Below are 21,446 nucleotides of genomic sequence, written 5' to 3'. Positions count from 1 at the left end.
TGATTGGTCAGAGAAAAAAAGTCGCAGACAATTGCATAGGCTCTGGACCAAGAAATAATAATAATAATAATAATAATAATAATAATAATAATAATAATAATAATAATAATAATAATAATAATAATAATAATAATAATAATAACTGCTTCTACAACTGATAAATAATTATTCAGCCTTTTCGAATTTTTTTTTTTTTTTTTTTCATCTTTTAATATGGAATACATTATACTTTAACTTACTATACTTATACTTTAGCCTATACTTTAATGTTTGGAAGCTATGTTCAGAAAATACTACCACATTACTTATAAGCCTATTATTTCTGCAGTATAGTAGCCTACATATTGTGCACATTTCTGTGCATATAATACCTGCATGACCTACTACATTTGCCAGAAATGTGTAGCATTCAACTAGAAAAAACTGTGGAATCGCACCCCACAATGCAATACACTAGACCTTCCTTTACAGTGTTTCACATAAAGTAAAATCAACTTTGGATGTTATCATACTTTTGACTCGTTATTTGAACCTACTGAGTTACAACATTTTATTCACATAGAATTGGATTTAAATGCAAAATTACTATTTTTATTCCCATAATGACAATAGAATGCCACTCAGAATTAACAAAATAAATAATGAGATCGAATAAGAGCAATTTAGGAAACTACTGTTTGAAACATTTACAATTACATAATACATAATATACCATAATATATATATATATATATATATATATATATATCATAAAATATATATATATATATATATATATATACATAAAAAAAAAAAAAATGCAGCATAGTGTACAATGAGCTAGTAAGCCAGTACTCCATTCCAAGCATAGCCTCAGTTCGGTGATGATCCTGGTTGTCATGTCTATGCGCTGATGTGCACGGCACCATGACTGGAGCACACTCCAGGAACCGGTGCACAGCAGTGGTGAATTACTACTACTACCATCAGCCAGGTCCATGCATGGCAAACAAATGACACACAATATTTGCCATGATTAAGTCAGCAGGGGACTCTGAGGAAATGTCAGGTTTCAAAAATGCTTTCTCTGGCTATGTGATGGTTGTGCACAGCATTGCTTGTAAGAACCAAAAAATACCAAAAGAAAAAATATGGCACATTAATATGAAATAAGTGAGCAAATCATGTCACACTAGGTTAATTCCTACATTGATTTGGAGTATTAAAAATATATTTGGCCAGCTTTGCCTATTCAAATTCTATCTAAAATCTATTTTTAATTTCTAAACATTCAATGCTAACATGAGGTATTAAATAAATTGCATATCCAAGACAGAATTGAAATGCAATCTATATTTTAATATACAATATACATCATATAACTAAAACTAAATGGTCTGCAACAATAATATCACAAAATAACAGGTGTAGAATGGGAACTCACATTCAACATATTGCATATAGTATGAAATTCCATTCATGGGTTACTTGGAAACTCCCTTTTTCTTGCTCAATGCCTTTCATCAGCCTCAATTGTCATCTGTTAATCCAGTTTTGATAGCATTTGGCACACTTTCTTTGGATCACAGCAAGCTTCGTGACTTCTATTCTGGTCTCCCCTAGGAACCACAGAGCCCCCGAAAGAAGCCAGAGTTCGGTTGTCCCGAAAAGGCAGCCTGTGCTGTCTGATGAAAGTCGCTTAGACATACACACGACAAATCATAATTGGACCATTTCATTCTTTATACCAATACTGATACAGCATTATTTGATGGCAGTGTAAATAATGGAAAGTATTATGACTATTGAAATAAGCTGAATGTTATGATTTGATGTAAGAATATATATATATATATATATATATATATATATATATATACACATATAGCAGCTCCTTTGTTCTCTTCGGTCTACCCTGGTGCAAATGCACAATGAATCAGCAGGGTTTGGTGTCTTGAATGTCTGGTTCATTGAAAATCTTGAAATAGTGCCAACTCTGAAGCTGGAGATTAAAGAACAAAACATGGATGACAAAATATATGGATGGAAAGTCACAATCTAACTGCCATTTCGAGTAAACAAATGTTCTCTGTATTTGATTTATATTTCATATTATACTGTGAATTTTGGTCAATTTCATTTGTTTTATTATTGTTATAATATACTTGCAAATGATAATGTTTTTGAATAAACAAGAATAAGCTAATAATATACATCAAAAACAAAAATAAGAAAGAAATTTTGCGATACGTGATAAATATTGTTTTTGACTGTCTTTTATGGAGTCTACGTTAACAAATGCAAATCACAAAGATTCATTATGAGTGCCATCAATGCTGTCCCAGTGTTGGCAATGTTCACCCAGGGGTACATCCCATCACAGAAATGTCACTGGATTTGGGATGAAACCATGACATTTAAACCTAAGATATCCATCGTGATTTTCAGCAAGTTTTATTTATTTATTTATTTATTTATTTATTTATTTTTTATTATTACAACTTTCTCAGAGACATGTTTAAGTTCATGCTGAAAAAAATAAATAATAATAATAAAATAATATTTCTGAAATGATACATGCATATGAATAAATGTCATATTTCACACGTCATATCAAAACAAAATTCCCTAAATGAAAATGCAGTTATACACACACACACATAACCACAAAAAAGAGAGAAAAAAAAAAAGAATTAAAAAAGTGTTATAAACATAAAATCAATTTTTCAAGTATTTAAAAAAGATGTACAAGATTAACGTGAAAATATAATTCAGTATTCATTTATATAACTTTTGTGATTAGCAAATACTAAAACCGAAAGTAGCTAGAGTGGCACTAGAGTGGTTTCCCCACGCTTTTTTACAGGCAAGCAACTGAAAAGCAAAGTTTCAAAGTTATTATTCTGGGTTTTCCCTTTTTTGTTTTTGAGGGTTTGGGGGTTCATGAAACTGTCAAAACAGTGCTGCGCTATGCAGCTGTGAAGATCTAACTCAAGATAGCAGCAGTTTGTGACATTATCACTGTTCATTTATAATGAAGAGCCCAACCTGAATGTAAAGCAGGGCAACATGTCACAAACAACCCATGTCACGGTCACAACACCTACAACCCATAAAATCACAATGCCGAGACTATTTATTCATTGCTTTCTCGCATTAGTAGTAATCTCAGTTTTGGTGGTGCCAGTAGAGGATGAGCTCTGTTGCTGCTGAACCACCTTCTTCCGCAACCCATATTAAGTATTACAAATGATATCATGGCATTTTGTCACGCTCCTCAGTTCAGTGATATTTTACCGACTCATTTACCATGATACCTTGTTACGGACCCAGCTGCGAATCAGAGGCTTGTCAAGGGGCTTGAGGCAGACCCCCCTCTGCGGCTACCCAATGACCTGGAAGGCAATAGGGGATGCCAGTGCCTAGAGCATGTGCTGCACTGACAGAGCAGCAGGGCTCTGTCAAAAGGCCTCCCATACAAACTTTCCAGATCACTCTGTTTTTAACAGATGAGTAAGCAGCCACGGAGCGAGCCTTCAGATTTGTGAATCACAGGTTTCTTGTTTGGTTCTAGTGGCCCTTTTTGACACACCCTATATCGCCTGCCTCCGAGGGGGATTGTGCGTTGGTGAATCTGGGCAGAGGGGGGGAGATTGCAAGTGGCAGGGTCACTGGTTGGGTTAAGCAACAATTCAGATATGTGCTTTTAACAGACAAATGCTTGTGAAGGTATCTTGTGAGCTTTTCTAGCATAAAGACGAGGATATTGATCTGTGCCGGAGATACTGGTCAATCTGCTCTTTAAGGGCATAATGGTAGCTTAAAATCGATATATTCATATTTTAAGGTTTATGCATACTAATAAATATCAGCTATTGCACCAAATCTATCCAGGCATACTGTTTGAACTTCAGTGATTTGAGCATAACTGGCAATGTCACAAAACATTAGCTCCTGGAGGCCCAAAGTAAATGGAGTAAAGACTTTGAGCGAGATTGTGGTCGTTGACCCAGTAGCTGCTTGCAGTCAGGTTTGGTGGACCTGGTCTGCACATTAGCAAAATCACAGGAAATGCTTTCAAGATTGCCCAACCCCCGTCCACCTTGAAAACAACTCTCTCACCTCATTTAACTAAATTAATGAGCAGTTTCAGGCCCATTTCAAACAGACAGAAAATAAAAGAACCAGTGAGAAAATGGTTAGTTCTGCACCTGCCGTGTTTGAAGTGAACAAGCATGTGCTGCATTTGTAATGTTCATTCATTTTATTGCATATTTTAAGAAACTATTTATTTCTCTCGACCTCCCCTTTAGATAAACTCACTTTTCTCATGTGTCGTTTCTCTCTCTCTCTCTTTTCTCTGTTCCTCTGGTGACCTTCCACTCTCATCAAATAGACAAGGACAATATGTTTGCTTATGCCGTGGTCATGTGATCTATGAATTGATATGAGTTCATCCATTATTCATACACAGTTTTGCATAAGCATTCCCTATCATGCCTGTCACTTACATAGTCAACATTATGAAAGCAGCTCATCACTGGCATGGCCTCATAGTGGTCACAACTAGCTAGTTAGTACAGACATGACTTGCACAGGGGACATGCACCAAATGCCACTCCACTGACCCGTGAACTATAAAAACAAGCAAACAGCGACAGCAAGACATGCAGTGGCAGTATCTGATTATTAATATATTATTGGGGCGAGGAAACATGCCTCACTGCCAAGCCATGGGTAAGCATGAATACATTGGCCCTCAAGTACATTGGCCCACACCAGTGATGAGGGGAAAGGTGAAAATAGCTTTTACTCCACTCACTGGACACGTAAAAGCAGGTCATGTGACAAATTTGGTCTAATTATTGTAGGCGTCATTTAGGGCTTATTCTGCTCCATACGTATTCTTTGAATTGACGCAACATCATATCTGCAGCTCAAAAATTTAGAATATTTAGCTGAAACTTTAGTACAAAATGGTATGTAGTCAATGTAAAAAAAAAAAATAAGAAATGAAGTGAAACAGTAAACAGTGGCAGAAAGATACAAATAAAAATTATATTATAAATATATTTATTTAATGGATTTATTTTAATGCATTATTTAATGCATCAGATTTTTAACCTTTTTTCATTATAGCTTTTTTTTTCAGTAAAGGCAATAAAAAAAAATAAAAAAAAACCAAGCTAGTGACTATTTCAAACCAAAGAAACTATGTAAAGACAGGAAAAACAGAAGCTCAGATGCTTATTGGCCTGTTAATATTAGCTTGGCAGCCATGTAAGAAAGAAAAGTTGGAAAGGCCAAATTGGTAAAAAAAAAAAAAAAAAAAAAAAAAAAAAAAAAAAAATATTATGAGCATATATTGTCACATATGAGGGGAAGATGGTTGTACAAGCTTTGTATGATGGATGGGTTCAAATCTAGTTTATTTCATGTATTTATGTATTCATGCAGTTTTAAGTGCTTTAAAAAATTAAGCCTAACGCTACAATATAATTTAAATAAGTATATATTAAACTGACTTTTTGTTATTGCCTCACCTAGAGGATAAACCGCTTTACACCACTGCGTTCAGCTGGCCAAAATGTTACTGAAGCTTTTCTTTTTCCTCAAGCCAAACAAAGACCAATTCACACTATCCCAGTGTATTTTCATTGTGTCCATCCATCAGCTAATAAAATAACATAATTAACACTTAAAAGTGCTTAAGGTACCAAATTTGCTTGAGGCCCTCAATTCACCCTAAGCACCGACTTGCTTGTCTATAAAGCTCTTTATGTTCGCACCTTTTTAATATAAATATCTTCCCACCCTGGGCATAGAAAAGCTGTCAGTAGAACATTTGTTTTCCATTTTTCACCACTGAGGGCTGTTTAGGAGGCAGAAGTTTGACAAGGCGTTAAAAATGTACACCAACACTTACTATTTGCCCTTCAGAAAATTTTAGCAGCTTAGCAGATGGGATTTAATCTGGCACCATTTATTTTCTTCCCATTTTCTCTCCTTCCAATCAATGCCACTGAGTGTCCACACACTGCAAGAAGGTGAGTACTAGAGTCCACTGACAAAGAGAGGCTAGGAATACAATAGTACAATACAGTTAACTGCACAGTACACATATAATGGCTATGTTTTTAAGAGACAGAAGTAAAGAAGCAGATTTAGCCAGGAATTATTTTAAAGTTAATTTGTTACAGTGAAATGGAAGGTTAAGTTGAGCACTGTATTGTGAAATACAGTGTTTCTGTACACTGCATACTGCGTATGTATTCACACACATTTCTCATGCATGCATAAAATTTGAATTCTGCACAGTGCACACAGTACAAACATTCATATTTCAGAAATAATATGAGGAGTATAGTAGTGGTATGTTATTGCAAACACAGGAACAGGAAAACAAACAACAAAAGGCTTACAAAATATTCACAATTTTACAAAAAATACCACTGCTTATTTTAACAAGAGCTACTGGTTTAGTTTCATCCCAGTATCAGCATATAGAAAATGTTACATTTCAAAGTCTGTTTATAATATAAAACACAACACCATGTGGTTAATCCTCAGATGTTACTTGAAAGGGCTTTCGTCAAGAGGAATGACAATGAAGCTGTTGCTATTTTTCTCAAGTCCAAACTGAAAACAAAAAAATTACGCAACAAAACCACAGCCAATCAGAACAAATATGAAGTTTAATATGGGCCTGTCCCAATGCCCACACTTGCAGTCTTGGACACTTGAGAGTGTGTGCACTCAACAGTAAGTGTAACAGTAAAAAAAAAAAAAAAAAACAATGCTCAGTGCCCTAAATTTAGACTAAATTTATCTCTAATACTGCTTTGGATCTGTATTTGAGGCTAAAAGTATCTTATTATTTGTAGAAAATCATGTACCCCGAAATTTGAGGATTTAAGGACTTTCAAGTGTACATTTAATTAATGAGATATTACACATAATTTGAAAGCAAAATGTAAATTGTTGCACATTTTATTTACTGCAGAGAAAAGTATGTGTAGGCTATTTTGTAAAATGTTTGCAATCTTTTTATCACTTGGTTTGAAAATAATTGATAATCAAAATGTGTAAATAAAGCTTGCATTTTAACAACACTTGGTTGTAAGTGTGTCCCGTCATGTAATCAAAAGTTCTTCATACTATTGAGGTCTTCATGCCCTCTTGAACACTTGGGCCAAACACAGGAAGTAAGTAGGCAAGTGGACAAGTGAAAAGACCACAACTGTGGGTATTAGGACAAGCCCTATAAAGGTTTTTTGGAGCAAACTTTTGGACTAATAGGATCCTACAATGGCCAGAGCCTCATGGAAAATTAGGACAAAAACACAGATTTATATAAGAGCATTTATTGGTTGTCTCTTTATGGCTTCACGTCTGATTAGCACACAAGCCTATATACTGTATAAGCCTATACTTTGTTTTACTGAATTCATTCAGCACGTCCACACACACACAGAAGGTACAACAAAAGTATTTGCATTCTTTTACGACTACATCAACTAACTGAAACATTTCAATTAAATTGTAAAGGCCCACAAAGCCTAACAGGGATTACACATTACTTCCCGAGACAGAGAGAATTATATAAACCACCCTATGAATAGATCAACACACATCTGTTACCTTTTTGTCTGAGCTTCCATAAATGAGACTCGCTATGGCTCGGGGCGAGCCCGTTGGAGGCAAAGCGATCTAGATGGGGGAGATGCTGCGACACAAGACCGTGTTGAAAGCGCCCTGGCAGACATGGAATTCTGCGTGTCAGGTGGCGAAGTGGATTGAAATAGATATCACTAGCACAGCCTGGAGAGTACAACCCATGCCCGCTGTTGACCTGATACCAACAAGGAGACCACAAAGAGTGGCCGAGTGACCGGGTGAGGCTCGAGTCGTCCAGTTGTCACCCCCCTGATGCTGATTTGGTTTAATGAGTGGCGTGCTGTCACCACACATCTCTCCACTGTGTACGCTTGTACAATCTGGCAGCTGCAGAACCTGCTGGAGTCCACGGAACTCCTCTCTTCACTATTAAATAACCTCAGAGTACATTGCGTGCATTTCACAAAAAATAAACACACAAACAAAAGGGGAGAGCATTTGCATGCAAACCTTTAGAGGCCCAGTCACATCTGTTCAGAGTAGCTAATGTTGACCTAGTGTGCACTGTATGAGGGTGAGAAATGCTGACTCAGATTTTGTTTAGTTGAAAATATTCAATGGCCTTTAAAAAAAAAAAAAAAAAAATGCACACAATCAGTGTAGAATAAAATTGTAACTTTGACAGCAAGTGGTGACCCAACACAGCACCAAAATTGTTTATTGTAAATGTATTAATTCTAAAACCAACATAATTAACATAACTTAGAATGCCTTTGAAAAATCAGCCTGTATTTAATCTAGTCTGGATTGAATTTTCTTTTGCCTTAATTGTGTTTTGTTCATTGAGTGCATGTGACGCAAGTTGAGAATTTAATTGGATAATTGAATACACAACCTAAAAATTTTGACCTAAATAAAAAATAACAACTTTGGGAGGTATTTTCTCCTGTATTCATTTTGCTGTCCTAGCTATTCACAACTATATGGTTGCATTTTATGTTGTGCATTTAGCATTATTGTCTATGACAGTCAGAACAGACATATAACCCATTTTTGGGTCACGACCCACCAGTTGAGAAACCACTGGAATAGATAAATCCAGGATTATACAATTGAATACTGCTCTCTTGGAAAGCAAAATCAGTAATTACTGGTGGGATTAAAAATACCATTTTTGACAGGTTGCAGATTTAAAACACAGATCCACCTTGAGATTAGGTGTTTGTTTTTGTGTTTGACCAAACTTTAGGCAAGAGGACAAGTTTTCTTAGTAGAGATTCATGATGAAAAGTATGTTTATGTGTTTGTGGTTTAGAAGACATCTTTATGCACCAGCCTCCACCCTGCATTCCTGCTGACCATCCTCCTGGAAAATGGCACAAGGTTTACAAAACATCACTGTGGCTGTGGCAGCAATTACTGTTAATATATGTCAAATGGCTAAAGCAGAGGCTTAGAAGCGGACTGATCACTCCGATAACGCCAACTGTCACTCCGTTAGCCACAGCGCAGCCCCACTGGAATAATTAGTCCACTCTCTGTGAATAAAACAATATGAAAACAGCCAAATTGACATCCAAAATATGGGCTTTGCCTCACATGACCTGAAAATAGGCTATACCATACAGGTCAAGTACAAAGGCAACATCTTCAAACACAGAACTGCATCAATATTGATTCCCCATATATTCATTTTATATTCATTAAATAAAAAACAAATCGGACACTGCTAGTAATCATAAACTACTCTACTCATAAACTAGTCTTTTTATCAGGCAGATAAGCAGAATTAGAGATCAGTTTTTGGTTTTATAACTTATAAAATGAGCATAGATTAGATAACTAAACCAACTTGGGGGAAAAAAGGGACATTCAAAAGCAATGGAAAAAGGAACAAAAAATTCCACTGACATAAATCTATCAAAAAACAAAACAAAACAAAACAAAAAAAGGATACAAGGTAATTTGGCAAAACGCCTAAGTTAAGTAGGCCTATTTAAAAAAAAAAAAAATTAAAGAATTACCTGTAAATGTGACTAAATGGAGGAAAGTCTTGAGTGACTTAAATTTATGTTGAAGATACATACAAAAAAAAAAAAGATAATAATAATAATTCACACTACATCATAGATTCTAATCAAAGAAATCACTCCGAGTTGTAGTTCAAACATCAGATTAAAAGCAAATGACTTCACTGCTCAATTCAACATTAATCGGTTTGGAATTTGAATATTAGGATTTAATGATGCAGATGTTTGAATTTGCAACATGTTCATGCTGTGGGTGTGAGGCACTTTCCCATGAGTACAAAATAGGACCAGCAGCTCTTTAAAAAATATTTTTTTATAAACACACAAATTAAACAGAAAAATGTTAAACATAAAAAAAGATAAAAAAAAAAACAAAAAAAAAACTGTCAGAATGTAACAGGGATGCAAATGCTGCCTAAATGAAGCTGTCACTCAGTAAGGGCTAGTTAGTTTGGGACCTTGCGACCAAATTTTGGGATGCAGTAAACTATAAGTGAACTTATGAATACATATTTGTTTGATGTTGGTTAGGCTACCACAAAATATTGTCTGTTGTTTATCTAGTCATTGTAGTTGTTTTCACATTGTATATTTAAATAACCACAATTGCAGCACAATTACCCAATTGTTAATGTTAAGATGGTTAAAAGGGTAAACATATAAAGAAATCAAAGGGACCCGTTTTCAGTCTAAATTATTTTTACTACAATGAACTGAATACCAACTCAATAGATGTCACATTATTATACTGCTGTAGGCTGTATGATCCTAACTGTTAAATATACACAAGAAAGTAAAACATAACTAATAGTTCTCATAACCCAAAACATGTAATTTGTCATTCCAATGCTTTAAATAAAAGTTGCAGCATACCAAAGTGTATCATATTCATGGAATGTGCTGTGAAACCACCAACACTTTGTGAAACCACCAACCAAAACCAAAGCAAATTGCTTCAGGATCTCTCCAAAATAAATCCACTCTTGTTACATTTGTAGTTCCTATAAAAGATTTAGAAAACTACTACACGCAGTCGAAGAATCAAACACTTTTTTCACATAAATAGGGAAGATGCTCTCTCTCTCTCACACACACACACTCACACACACACACACACTGCAGGGCAGACAGTCGGGGCACGGCTCATCTATGTGAAGCCAGCTGGCTGTGGCGTCCCTGAGAGCCGAGCACTTGTCCCCCGCTGAGTGCAATTGAGAAGCACAGACCTGCCTTTACTCTACACACAGCCCAGAGCCAGGCCTGACAGACACTGTCAGTCTGAAACACAGAGACGCAGGGCCCACTGCTTATCTGCACTCAAACTCGCAAACATACACAGAGCACTTTTACCACCTTGCACCAAATTTGTGTACGTGTTCGCTACACATTTGTGTCCTTTCTAAAATTCACTCAGAGTGGATTCCCCACTCTGAGGGAAACAAAGTGCTAAATTTGACAAGCAGCTAAAGGTACGCAGGGCGTCTTCATGCAAGTGTAAATGAGTGACACCGCCAGAGATGTGTGTCCGAGAAAGCCACGTGTAATTGGTGATGATGGGAATGGACACAAGCCACATGAGACCACTGACAAAGAACCAGCATCGCCACCAACAAAGGGCTGGCGGGAGAGATGACGGCTCTAAAAGGGGCAGGGCAGCTTCAAAGCCTGCCAGAGTCGTTCTTTTCTTCTTCACACACCCAGAGAGCCTCTAAAAAGTGATATTTCAGCATATAATTATCATTCAGCCTGGATGAATTCAGTCGAAGATCAAAAGAACAGTTGCATGAGAGAGAGATAGAGATATATCATAATTACCCCAGGCCGGCTGAGACTCAAATCTAAATGGGTCACATCGGGCTATATGTGTGGATAACATTACATTAGAAGGTCAGATTAGTTACCTTAAAGCTGTGTAGTAAAAATGTCCAATAACAGGGGGTTTACTAAGGTAAAACCAGTTGAATTCGGCTCGTCATGTGATCTCAACATGCCAGCCCCCATGAGACGACCCACTCTAAGCTTGTATTAGACTGCTGACATGATTCAGTATTCATCTCATGATTTTCAACGCATTTTTCTTCAAATACTATTTATTTATGTGTAGACATTTTGGACTTTCACCAGTTTTTCTATAGTGTAAACCAGTAAAATTCTGCTGTGCCTCATTAAAATTTTACTGATAGATCCTGTTAACCTGAATTTGAGAATCTTCATGCATATCAGCTAATTCCTATTCGGCAACGTAACACTAGGAAAACCCAATGTTTGCGTTACAGTTTAGGGAGCCAAAGGTTGCTAAACATGCAGTTATTAAATGAGATGCAGTTCTGCTAATGTGAAGTAAACTACTAGTGTTAGTTTGGTTCCCTCTAGTGGTCACATAAATATTTTTTTAATTATTATTATTAAAAAGAAATATTGCTTTATTTCACAGTATATTAAGGTTGCTATATTATTTTTGTGGCCTTTTGTTTACAAATGTTTCCCAGAACATTTTTCAAATAAATAGGTAGTCTTAATCAAAATTCATACCATTAGCAAATGTCAGGCCGCCGACACAAACAATGTGCCACAAAACCACAGCGTTCACTCTTTTCAGGTGAAATCTGCCTACTAACGGCTTCAGTATGCAGAGACAAATTATAGCTGTCTCTGCATATTAAGTCAATATTTGCAATGGTTCTTTCAGGTACAATATTCTTTGAAGCAATTTCCTTGCATGTGAGGCCATTTTGATGCAAAGCGATGATGGCTGCACATGTTTCTTTGGAGGTAACCATTGCTAACAAGAACACAATAATTGGAAGCCCTTCTTCCCACCATTTATAGCAATCAGTCTGCTCTTACAATCTAATTAGTATGATAGTGATTAACCTGACTAGTACTCATTCACGCTTTCACATATGCTGCTGATATGATTAGTCAATTAGCTGGTCATTTTGTGTCAGGATCAAAAAACAGTGAAATTTGTTTTTTTTTTTTTTTTTTTTTTTTGTGAAAAGTTCATTTTTGGCCAATGAAGCTTTTAGCAATTATTTAAAATGCATCTGACCACTCTACACAATCATCTAAAAACAAAGAACACCACAACAGCTTAAGCTGCAAACTTTGCAAAACAAAATTTGTCACTGCCAAAACTTTTGGCTATGACTGTACATGATGGAAAAAAATATACAATGAAAAATCTGATGGTGCAAACTGCAGAGGAAATGTCTGCACACGTGTGAAAATGCGGTTGGATAGCTGTAGAGTGCAGAGTTTCATACCTTATATTTCTGAGCAAATGGCATTCCATTTCTTATCATAGATGGTCTTTGAGTCTGTTTTTTTGTTTTATGATTTTTGACCACATTTTGTGTGAATTTAAGATATAAAACATAAGGTCACTGACATTCTGTTGGCATTTTTTTTTTTTTTTTTGTGGTCATTATTAATTTATTATTTATCATAAAGACATGATTGGTTTATTTTATAAACAGCTTTAATTTTGGCTTTTATTTCCAAATAAACATTAATGTCTTCATTTATGTTCCGAAAATAAACAAAAGTCTTATGGGCTTGGAATGACATGAGGGTGAGGAAATTAAGTTACAGCTGGTTTTTACACTGTAATTAAAGTAAATGGTTTTCGAGAGCAGTGAAAGGTCCCTCATTCGTCACCAGTCACTTACAGTTATTATACAATTCATACAGGTTACAACACCAGTTCTCGTGTGGACAGCCTCTCAGATAATAGCTTACTACTAGCTTTCACTCTTTAGTATAATCACACACTTCCTGTTGACAAAATGATTTTTTTTTTGTCCCCCTAACTATGTTGCACAATTTTGTCAAGTGTATTTTTATACATAACTTAAAGGTGCTGCATGTATGATTGACACCAAGTGGTTGAACTAGGTATTGCAGTCCAAATTCAAAATATTGGAGAGGGGTTTTTTTCACCTGGCCCCTCCTCCTCAGACTTGAAGCACATGCAGGTTGCCAGATTGAGGACACCAACAAGAACAAGCGCACTTGACGATGAATGACATGAAATACGTTGTGTTTTCCGCCAACTGGCAACCCGGAGTGCCAAAATACAATTGGGTAAACCAGCGGTGAGCGGATTTCACAAACCAAAACAGACCGACATTCCGGCCCAGAACGCATATTTTCAAAGGAGAAGAACTGACTGTAGCATTGTTTTTTAGATAAACAAGTATGTTAACTTAGCATGTTTCTTAAATATCTGTAAACATATGGTATTTTTAAGCTTTAGTAGAGTCAAAATCTTACATACAGCACCTTTAATGTGCAATCAAATATTTGAATATCACGTTGGCACTTTACCACTTCCTTTCAGAACATGTGCACAACTCCAAGGACAATTGTCTAATTACATGTCTGCTGGACCAGACTGATGTACAAACACATTATCTGATTAAGCATATAAAGAATTTAAAGCATATATATATATATATATATATATATATATATATATATATATATTTTTTTTTTTTTTTTTTTTTTTTTTTTTTTATTATTTTTAAATGCACCCAGTCAGACTAGTGTCAAGTGTTGACGTGACATGATATTGGTTAGTCTGACTGCAAAGTACATGTAACATAGTTTGACAGTGATTTTACCACATTGGAATCTTGCCCAGTGAATGTAGGAAATTTAGGGTGAAGCTCACAAAGGATAGTTTCCCATGTAATATGCAGTAGTTTGCATTGATGGCACTGGCAAGTGACAGTAAAGGTTTTGGGACACAGAAAATGATGTCTCCTCATAAGACACGTGAAAGTCAATTCTTAGAAATCTGACCTTTTTCTGTTTGTTCAGAAAGGGGAAGGAAGTCAGGATGAAACTGAGTCGGAGGAAATTATGCATTTTATGTGCAGCCTCATCGTCGAGAGGAGGCGAAGGAGAAAAAAAAAAGACTTCAAATGCAAATATTTTACAGAAAATACTGAAAGCAGTTAATTGTTTCATTCACTATATTATTCATAAAAAAATAAAAATAAAATTAAAAAAAACACCTTTGCTCAGGGGGACTTTGCTCAAAATACTACATAAAATGTGACCTGTAATCCTCCACATTTGTATTTGGGTATTATTTCACATTTTATGCAGTTAGCAGGGGAATGGTCTCAATCATCCTTGCAGGGGTCCAGCACCCAAGACATAGATGGCAGTAATTATTAATGGATGTGAAAATGCCACGCCAAATACCATGGCTACCAGGCGCAGCCTTTGTGCATGTCAGTTGTTTAACCAGTTTAATAAGATGAATAGAAGACATGCGTAGTTGAAGATTAAGGTTACAGAAAACTCCTGCTCCATCATGCCTATGATTGAACAAGATTAATAAATATCAGAAGAGTATTGATCATTATTAGCTTGTGATACCTGTAACAGGAAGTCAGACTCTGTACACAGACAAGTTAAAACCAAACAGGCAGGTTTATTGTGCAGATTTCAATGAGCAACAATGGCAGGTGAGTAATGGTAAACAGTCTTTGATGCAGGGAATGTAGAAACAAATGATAATAGTCTCTGTACCAGGATGACGGAGCACACAGATAGTGAATGGGTTGATGAAGGAATTTTCCAGGAGCTGGCTCCAATGAACTGTTTGGGGTAAATTGGTTGAGAAGACACAGGAGAGACAAAGGAGAACTAGGGACATGAAGCAGGTAAGTGAGACCGTAGAGATGAGAATTCATTCTGCAAGGAAGACCAGACAATGTGACTGAGTGAACTGTGTGCTCTTATAGTGCAGGATGTGGTGTTGGTTGGTGATTACTGTCAGGTGTGTGTCCTCAGAAGTCGGGTGATTGTGATGGCTGACATGTGGAAGAGCCTGGTGTCTGTGACAATACCGAATGCATTGACAATTTTAACCAACTGAACCTTGTTGTAAAGTAATAACAAAACTACAGTCTTATGAATATCTATAACAGCTAATGCAAATGTGTAAATGTAATCTGTAGCAAGTTGCACAGCCGTTGCTGTTATGTTCAAAGATTATGTAAAAGCGCATATAGTGCCAGACTCTGTGCAAGATAAAGACCACTGGGATATCTTTAAGTGAACATCTCTCGCACATTCCTTCACGTTTTTTAGTATTGTGAAATGAATAGCAGCACTTTTTGTTGTTTTTTTTACCACTTTCTTCAACAGAACACAAAGTGATTGGGAAACTGCTGCCATATATCGAACATGAGGATGAGGTATAGTGCGGTTATAAACCACAGATGTTATCAGCAGCTTGCTCACTTGGTACTGCAGACTACCTGTGTTTTCATACTAAATTAAAGTTGCACAACCATGCATGATTTGTTTTCAGTTAAACTTGATGCTTAAAGTGACTTCTGTTGGTCCATCTAAAGCAGTTGCCAATGTGTGTGCTTCCCATGCCTTGGATGTAACATTTATCCTAGTGGTTTTAAACTGGGATGTTGTTAAGCCCGGCAAAAGTACCTCAGCATACTTGTTGGCATGTTATCTGGGTCAGTGCTGCAGAAGTTGGAGTTTGTGGTTGCATGTGAGCTTTAATAACCAGAAAAAGCTATTATCGCAGGTGTTGTAGCATGTTTCTTTGACTGTTAATAATGAAAAGATGAGTAAATAGATTGACATTAAGACTACAGCAACCTGGCCACTGGAACATTTAGTATATTTTAGCTGGAATTTCTCTGAATGTGTTAATGGAAAATAGTATTTATAAAATATAGGTTAGAATAATAATAATGATAAAGTTATAGTAATTAAAACTGAAGGGAACAAATAAAACAAGACATTAAATAGGAAAAAAAAGACTAATTTCACTCTAACAGAGATTTACAGGAGACCTAACCTAACCTCAATTGAGCTTAACCAATCAGGTTTAAGAGGTGGGTTTCTTTTGACGTAATTCAGCAAAAACACTCGCTACATCTGTCACATCACTATCCATTTCAAGAAGAGACAGACTATCAAACCTGCTGTGAGTATCAGACAATTATTGTGACTTACTGATGTGCAATCTTTTGGATCACAATATGATATTATATATACAAATAAAACATTGTGCTCCAAAAGTTTCCACAACAATAAATATAAATATTTCATTTTATTGAACATTTTTAAGCAGATGCAAATGTTTTGGTATTTATTTCCACCTAAACCAGGGGTGTCAAAACTCAATTCCGGAGCACTGCAGAGTTTAGATTCAGCCCTAATTAAACACACCAGATCCAACTAATCAAGTCCTTCAGGCTTATTTGAAAACTTTATGGTATGTGTGTTGGAGCAGGGTTGGAAGAAAACTCTGCAGGGCTCTGGCGCTCCAGGAATTGAGTTTGACACCCCTGACCTAAACAGTCTTGTTAACAGTTTTGTATTTGCCCAAATGCTCTCAGGAACATGACAGATCAAACTCCACAACAGACAGAGCCAATGAATGACAGCTACACAAACCAGACTTGCGATGTTTTCATCTACAAGGAGTCTGCTCGGGTCCTCTTTCCCATTTTCTATTGCCTGGTTTTTGTCATCAGCGTGGCAGGTAACAGCCTGGTCCTCTGCATCACCTGTCAGAAAAAGCAGAAGATGAATTCCACCACCATATATCTGATCAACCTTGCCATCTCCGACACCCTCTTCACCTTGGCTCTTCCCGGCAGGATCACCTACTATATCCGAGGCTTCGACTGGCCTTTTGGAGATTTCTTGTGCCGGCTGACTGCCATGATCTTCTACAGCAATACCTATGCTAGCATTGCCTTCATGACCTGCATCAGTGTAGATCGCTACCTGGCCATGCTGCACCGTCAGAGGTGTCAAAATCTGAGGAAAACCAAAGTCGTACGAGGTATCTGCGTTCTGGTATGGGTGGTGGTTCTTCTTGAGACGTGCCCTCTGCTCTTCAAGAGTACCATGGAATACAGATCCAGTCATCGAACGTGCATGGAGTTCTCCAATTTTTATAGCTACAAGATGGCAATAGGTCTTCTGTTCGCTTGCATCATCGGGTTTTGCTTTCCAATGGGACTCATCCTGTGCTGCTACAGTCAGGTCAGCCACAAGCTCATCAAGACGGCCAAGGAAAACCCGGTGACCAACAGGTCTGGCAGCAACAGCAGGGCCAAAAATATGATCCTGCTCATTCTGCTGAGCTTCGGGGTGTGTTTCAGTCCCTACCACATTAACATCATGCAGTTTGCAGTGAGAAGGCTGTACAAAGTGCCCTCTTGTGAGGAGTTAAAGACTTTGAAAATGTCCCTGCAGGTAACCGTTGCCATGATGAACTTTAACAGCTGCCTTGACCCTATTATTTACTTCTTTGCCATCAAAACATACAAGCAGAGAGTCATGAGTCTTTTTAAGAGCTACATTTCCATTTCAGCATCCTCCAGGAGCATGCAGGAGAACAGCAGTAGTAATACATGAGGACCAAAATTATATAATGAAAAATCTGATGGTGCAAACTGCAGAGGAAGTGTCTGCACACGTGTGAAAATGCGGTTGGATAACTGTAGAGTTCAGAGTTTCATACCTTATATTTCTGAGCAAATGGCATTCCATTTCTTATCATTGATGGTCTTTGAGTCTGTTATTCTGTTTTAGGATTTTTGACCACATTTTGTGTGAAGATATCTGACATAACAAGGTCACTGACATTCTGTTGGCATTTAACTTTTTTTTTTTTTTTGGGGGTCATTATGAATTTGAATATGAATCTAACATGAATTTATCACTCATATGCATGTAAAACTGAATAATGTTAATTTCTTTGTGTAATATATTTCTTTGAATGATTAACATGCTGTTGGGCTTTTTTTATTTTATTTTAATTTTTTTTTAATTGGCCACGTAGGACTGCCATTGACGTCAACTGAAATTCAGACTTAAAATGAAAATTTTAAGAAACACACATAAAGGTCAAGGAGGCTAGAAGAAATTCTGAGTAATAATGGATGATAACGTAGGTGTATGTTAATATCTGTTGACATTTCTGTAAGCTGCTGTGTAAAAACTGTGTTTTGCTTTAAAGATGCTCACAATGTGTGTGTAACATTTTGGGCAACCCCTATAACAGCATTTTCCATTTGGGAATTTAACGTAGTTGTCAATTAAAGAGGTTCGTTTACAAGCTGTTGTGTTTTATTTCACTTATCTCCAGCTGCCTACACAACAATGAAAGAAATTAGAAAAATATTTTTGATGACATAATCTGCCATTTGGTCATCAGCCCCTGGGAATGCACAACAAGACTCCGAGCATCGCAACAAAAAATCATTTATCTATAACCAGAATCATATCTTAGCGTTTCTTAGAATGTCATGCCACTTGATTCAGTCTTTGTAGCTCTGACATTTGAAACATATCAACTCAAACAGTGTTACTACGAAACAGAGATGACTTCACCATCACTCTCTTCTGTGTGGGCATCAGGGAGTAAAAAGCATATGGCAGCATGTGTTTGATGGGAGCATGTGGGTGTTAAACACACACATGGCAGCAGTGCTCTTTTTCCTGCTTAATTTCACCTGAGCTTCAGAACAGGATATCAACATAACCACAAGCACATGAAGTGTCTTTTTTAGCTGCTACAGGTGGTTTCTAGACTTTGTTGTGTATTCCATGAAGCTACGTGTCTATAAAAAAATGCGGAGAATGTGGCAAGCATGTAGCAGCCTACAAAACACAAGGATGTAGGTGGCAGATAATGTGGGTGGTAAAATTGTCTTTGTAGAGAATATATATTCAAAGGATATAAACTGATTTTAACAATGATTACAAATGCACAGTATCTAGCTAAAGCATTAAATGGGGTTAATAACATGACATTTTTTCAACCTCATCAGACACTATCACCCTCTAGTTTCCCAAAATATGTGGCACAAGACACTCATGGCAACAAAAAGTGTAAGTCAAATGCATACAATTTCTGTACCTCATTAAGTTAACTGGATCTCAGGAATATTTATGTAAACTATTTCATATCTATTAAAAATATCAACCAGACAAAAGTAGCAAAAATTTGTGAATATTATTATTTTTTTCATCAATAAAGTCACATAATTTAGTTTTACATTAATATTTTCCACCCTAATTCTTCTCTGACCCCTAATTCAACCAGATGTTTTTTGTCTATGCAAGCATCCGCTTCATCAGTGAAATGAGTAACAGTGGTTTGCTGCATTCACATGTCCACCATAATGACCTAATCCCCGGTCAGAGCAAAGGAAAAAAATGGTCTTACACATTTATTTATTTCAATATGCCAGTCTTTTATTGTGGTATAATCTGTTTCAGACAAACCTGTCGGCAACTGGTTCATAAAAAAAACAAACAAACTAACTACGGTCCACTTCACTCATTTCCTGCCCTAATTTTTCAGTATTTGTGGTTTATTTTGGATTTTAAAAATAAATAGGCATATTAGTTCACCATACAACATACATATGTAAGAAATAAATGGCTCAACCTCTTCTACTGAGAGAGGATTTTGGGGAGGTAATCCAAACAAAAATATTGTCTTTCCTAGTGAACTTTAAAAATACAGATTGTCCTAAGCTTATTGTCAAACTTAATAATAAAATATCTTTCCAGTAAAAACCATTCAGTTTTGAAAACTATGTGATCTAATACCTTTACAGTACGTACTTTCTCTCTCAGTCTCCTTTTTATCCATGTAAAGTTCAATATAGCGTCTGTCCTGACTAAAAATGTGAGCAGTAAACTTAATGTGGTTTGTATAAACAATTATTCAAACTTTAATCTTGAAAGGAAAACACACATTTGCACAAAATAACGAAGATATCAGTCATTTATTAGCATGTTCCAATTTAAAAATGTCATAAAGTAGCATGTTATACTTTTATATGATTTAAAATAATTTATTTATTGGTGCTGCTCACATCTATAGCCTGAAGGAGGCATCATATGCAGGCCAGAATGTCAAATTAAAGGGTTAGTTCACCCAAAAATGCAAATTAGACTGTGTTTTACTTACCCTCGAAGCATCCTAGGTGTATGTGACTTTCTTCTTTCAGACGAATCCAGTCGGAGTTATATTAAAAATTGTCCTGGCTATTCCAAGCTCTACATAGCTAAATCAATGATGTAAAATTTTCAGGGACGATGTAAAATTAACAGTGTTGACATTGTTAATGTCCAAAAGAGGAAGTAATCTCATGACAGAGAAACTGATCTTACTCCAAAAACACCTGTTAACCTTGTAATTGCAAACAATTAGGCTACATTAATATATGTAATATATATATTAAAATACTGGTAAATATAAACATTATGTATTTATTATGTAGTTCTCTACAACACTGTACAACAAATATTTTACATTTAACAGTATTCAGAAAAGAACAAGAATGAAAAAAAGTTAGGCTATAGAGGCATTCATTATAAACGGCATACAAATGTCAAGCAAAACTGAAATGGCAATGGGCTCACGAGCCTGTCTCAAACCACAAGAATCCAAATGTTTCCATTTTTGCCATATTTGTAACATTTGTTTGCATAACTGTTATTCATTTTGTAGCCTAAACATGGCTTTATACTTCACTCATGCTCTAATATCAGAGTAAAATCTTTCACATGCGCAAAAATGTTTGTTTGGGCACTGCACAATTATTTTACAGTGGACCTTTTAAAATAAACAGTGTAACTATCATGTTTGGTTGCATTTTAGTTTGATGAATGGCTGAAATGTCAGGTAGTGGTAAAACTAATGTTATGTGTGTGTGTGAGACACCTGTGCGATCAGATGGATTAAATCAAATAAAGATGTAAAGAAAATAAATAAAATTCATTAAGAGGAGCGTAGCCTATAGG

The 21,446-nt window shown here is 36.2% G+C and overlaps 1 protein-coding gene across 1 annotated transcript; it reads left to right on the top strand.

Moving 5' to 3' along the window:
• The first annotated feature begins 14,411 nt into the window (after window positions 1-14,411).
• si:ch211-184m13.4 (uncharacterized protein LOC798560 homolog) lies at window positions 14,412-18,744 on the top strand. The gene is made up of 3 exons (XM_042763858.1): window positions 14,412-15,106; window positions 15,174-16,596; window positions 17,012-18,744. Exon 3 carries the CDS (start codon window positions 17,016-17,018, stop codon window positions 18,039-18,041), a length of 1,026 nt encoding a protein of 341 aa, XP_042619792.1. The 5' UTR covers window positions 14,412-15,106; window positions 15,174-16,596; window positions 17,012-17,015; the 3' UTR covers window positions 18,042-18,744.
• The last annotated feature ends 2,702 nt before the right edge of the window (window positions 18,745-21,446 follow it).

This window comes from Cyprinus carpio, chromosome A9 (assembly GCF_018340385.1).
Source record: "Cyprinus carpio isolate SPL01 chromosome A9, ASM1834038v1, whole genome shotgun sequence".
NCBI classification, from domain to species: Eukaryota; Metazoa; Chordata; class Actinopteri; order Cypriniformes; family Cyprinidae; genus Cyprinus; species Cyprinus carpio.
This window is presented reverse-complemented; position numbering and strand designations above follow the sequence as displayed.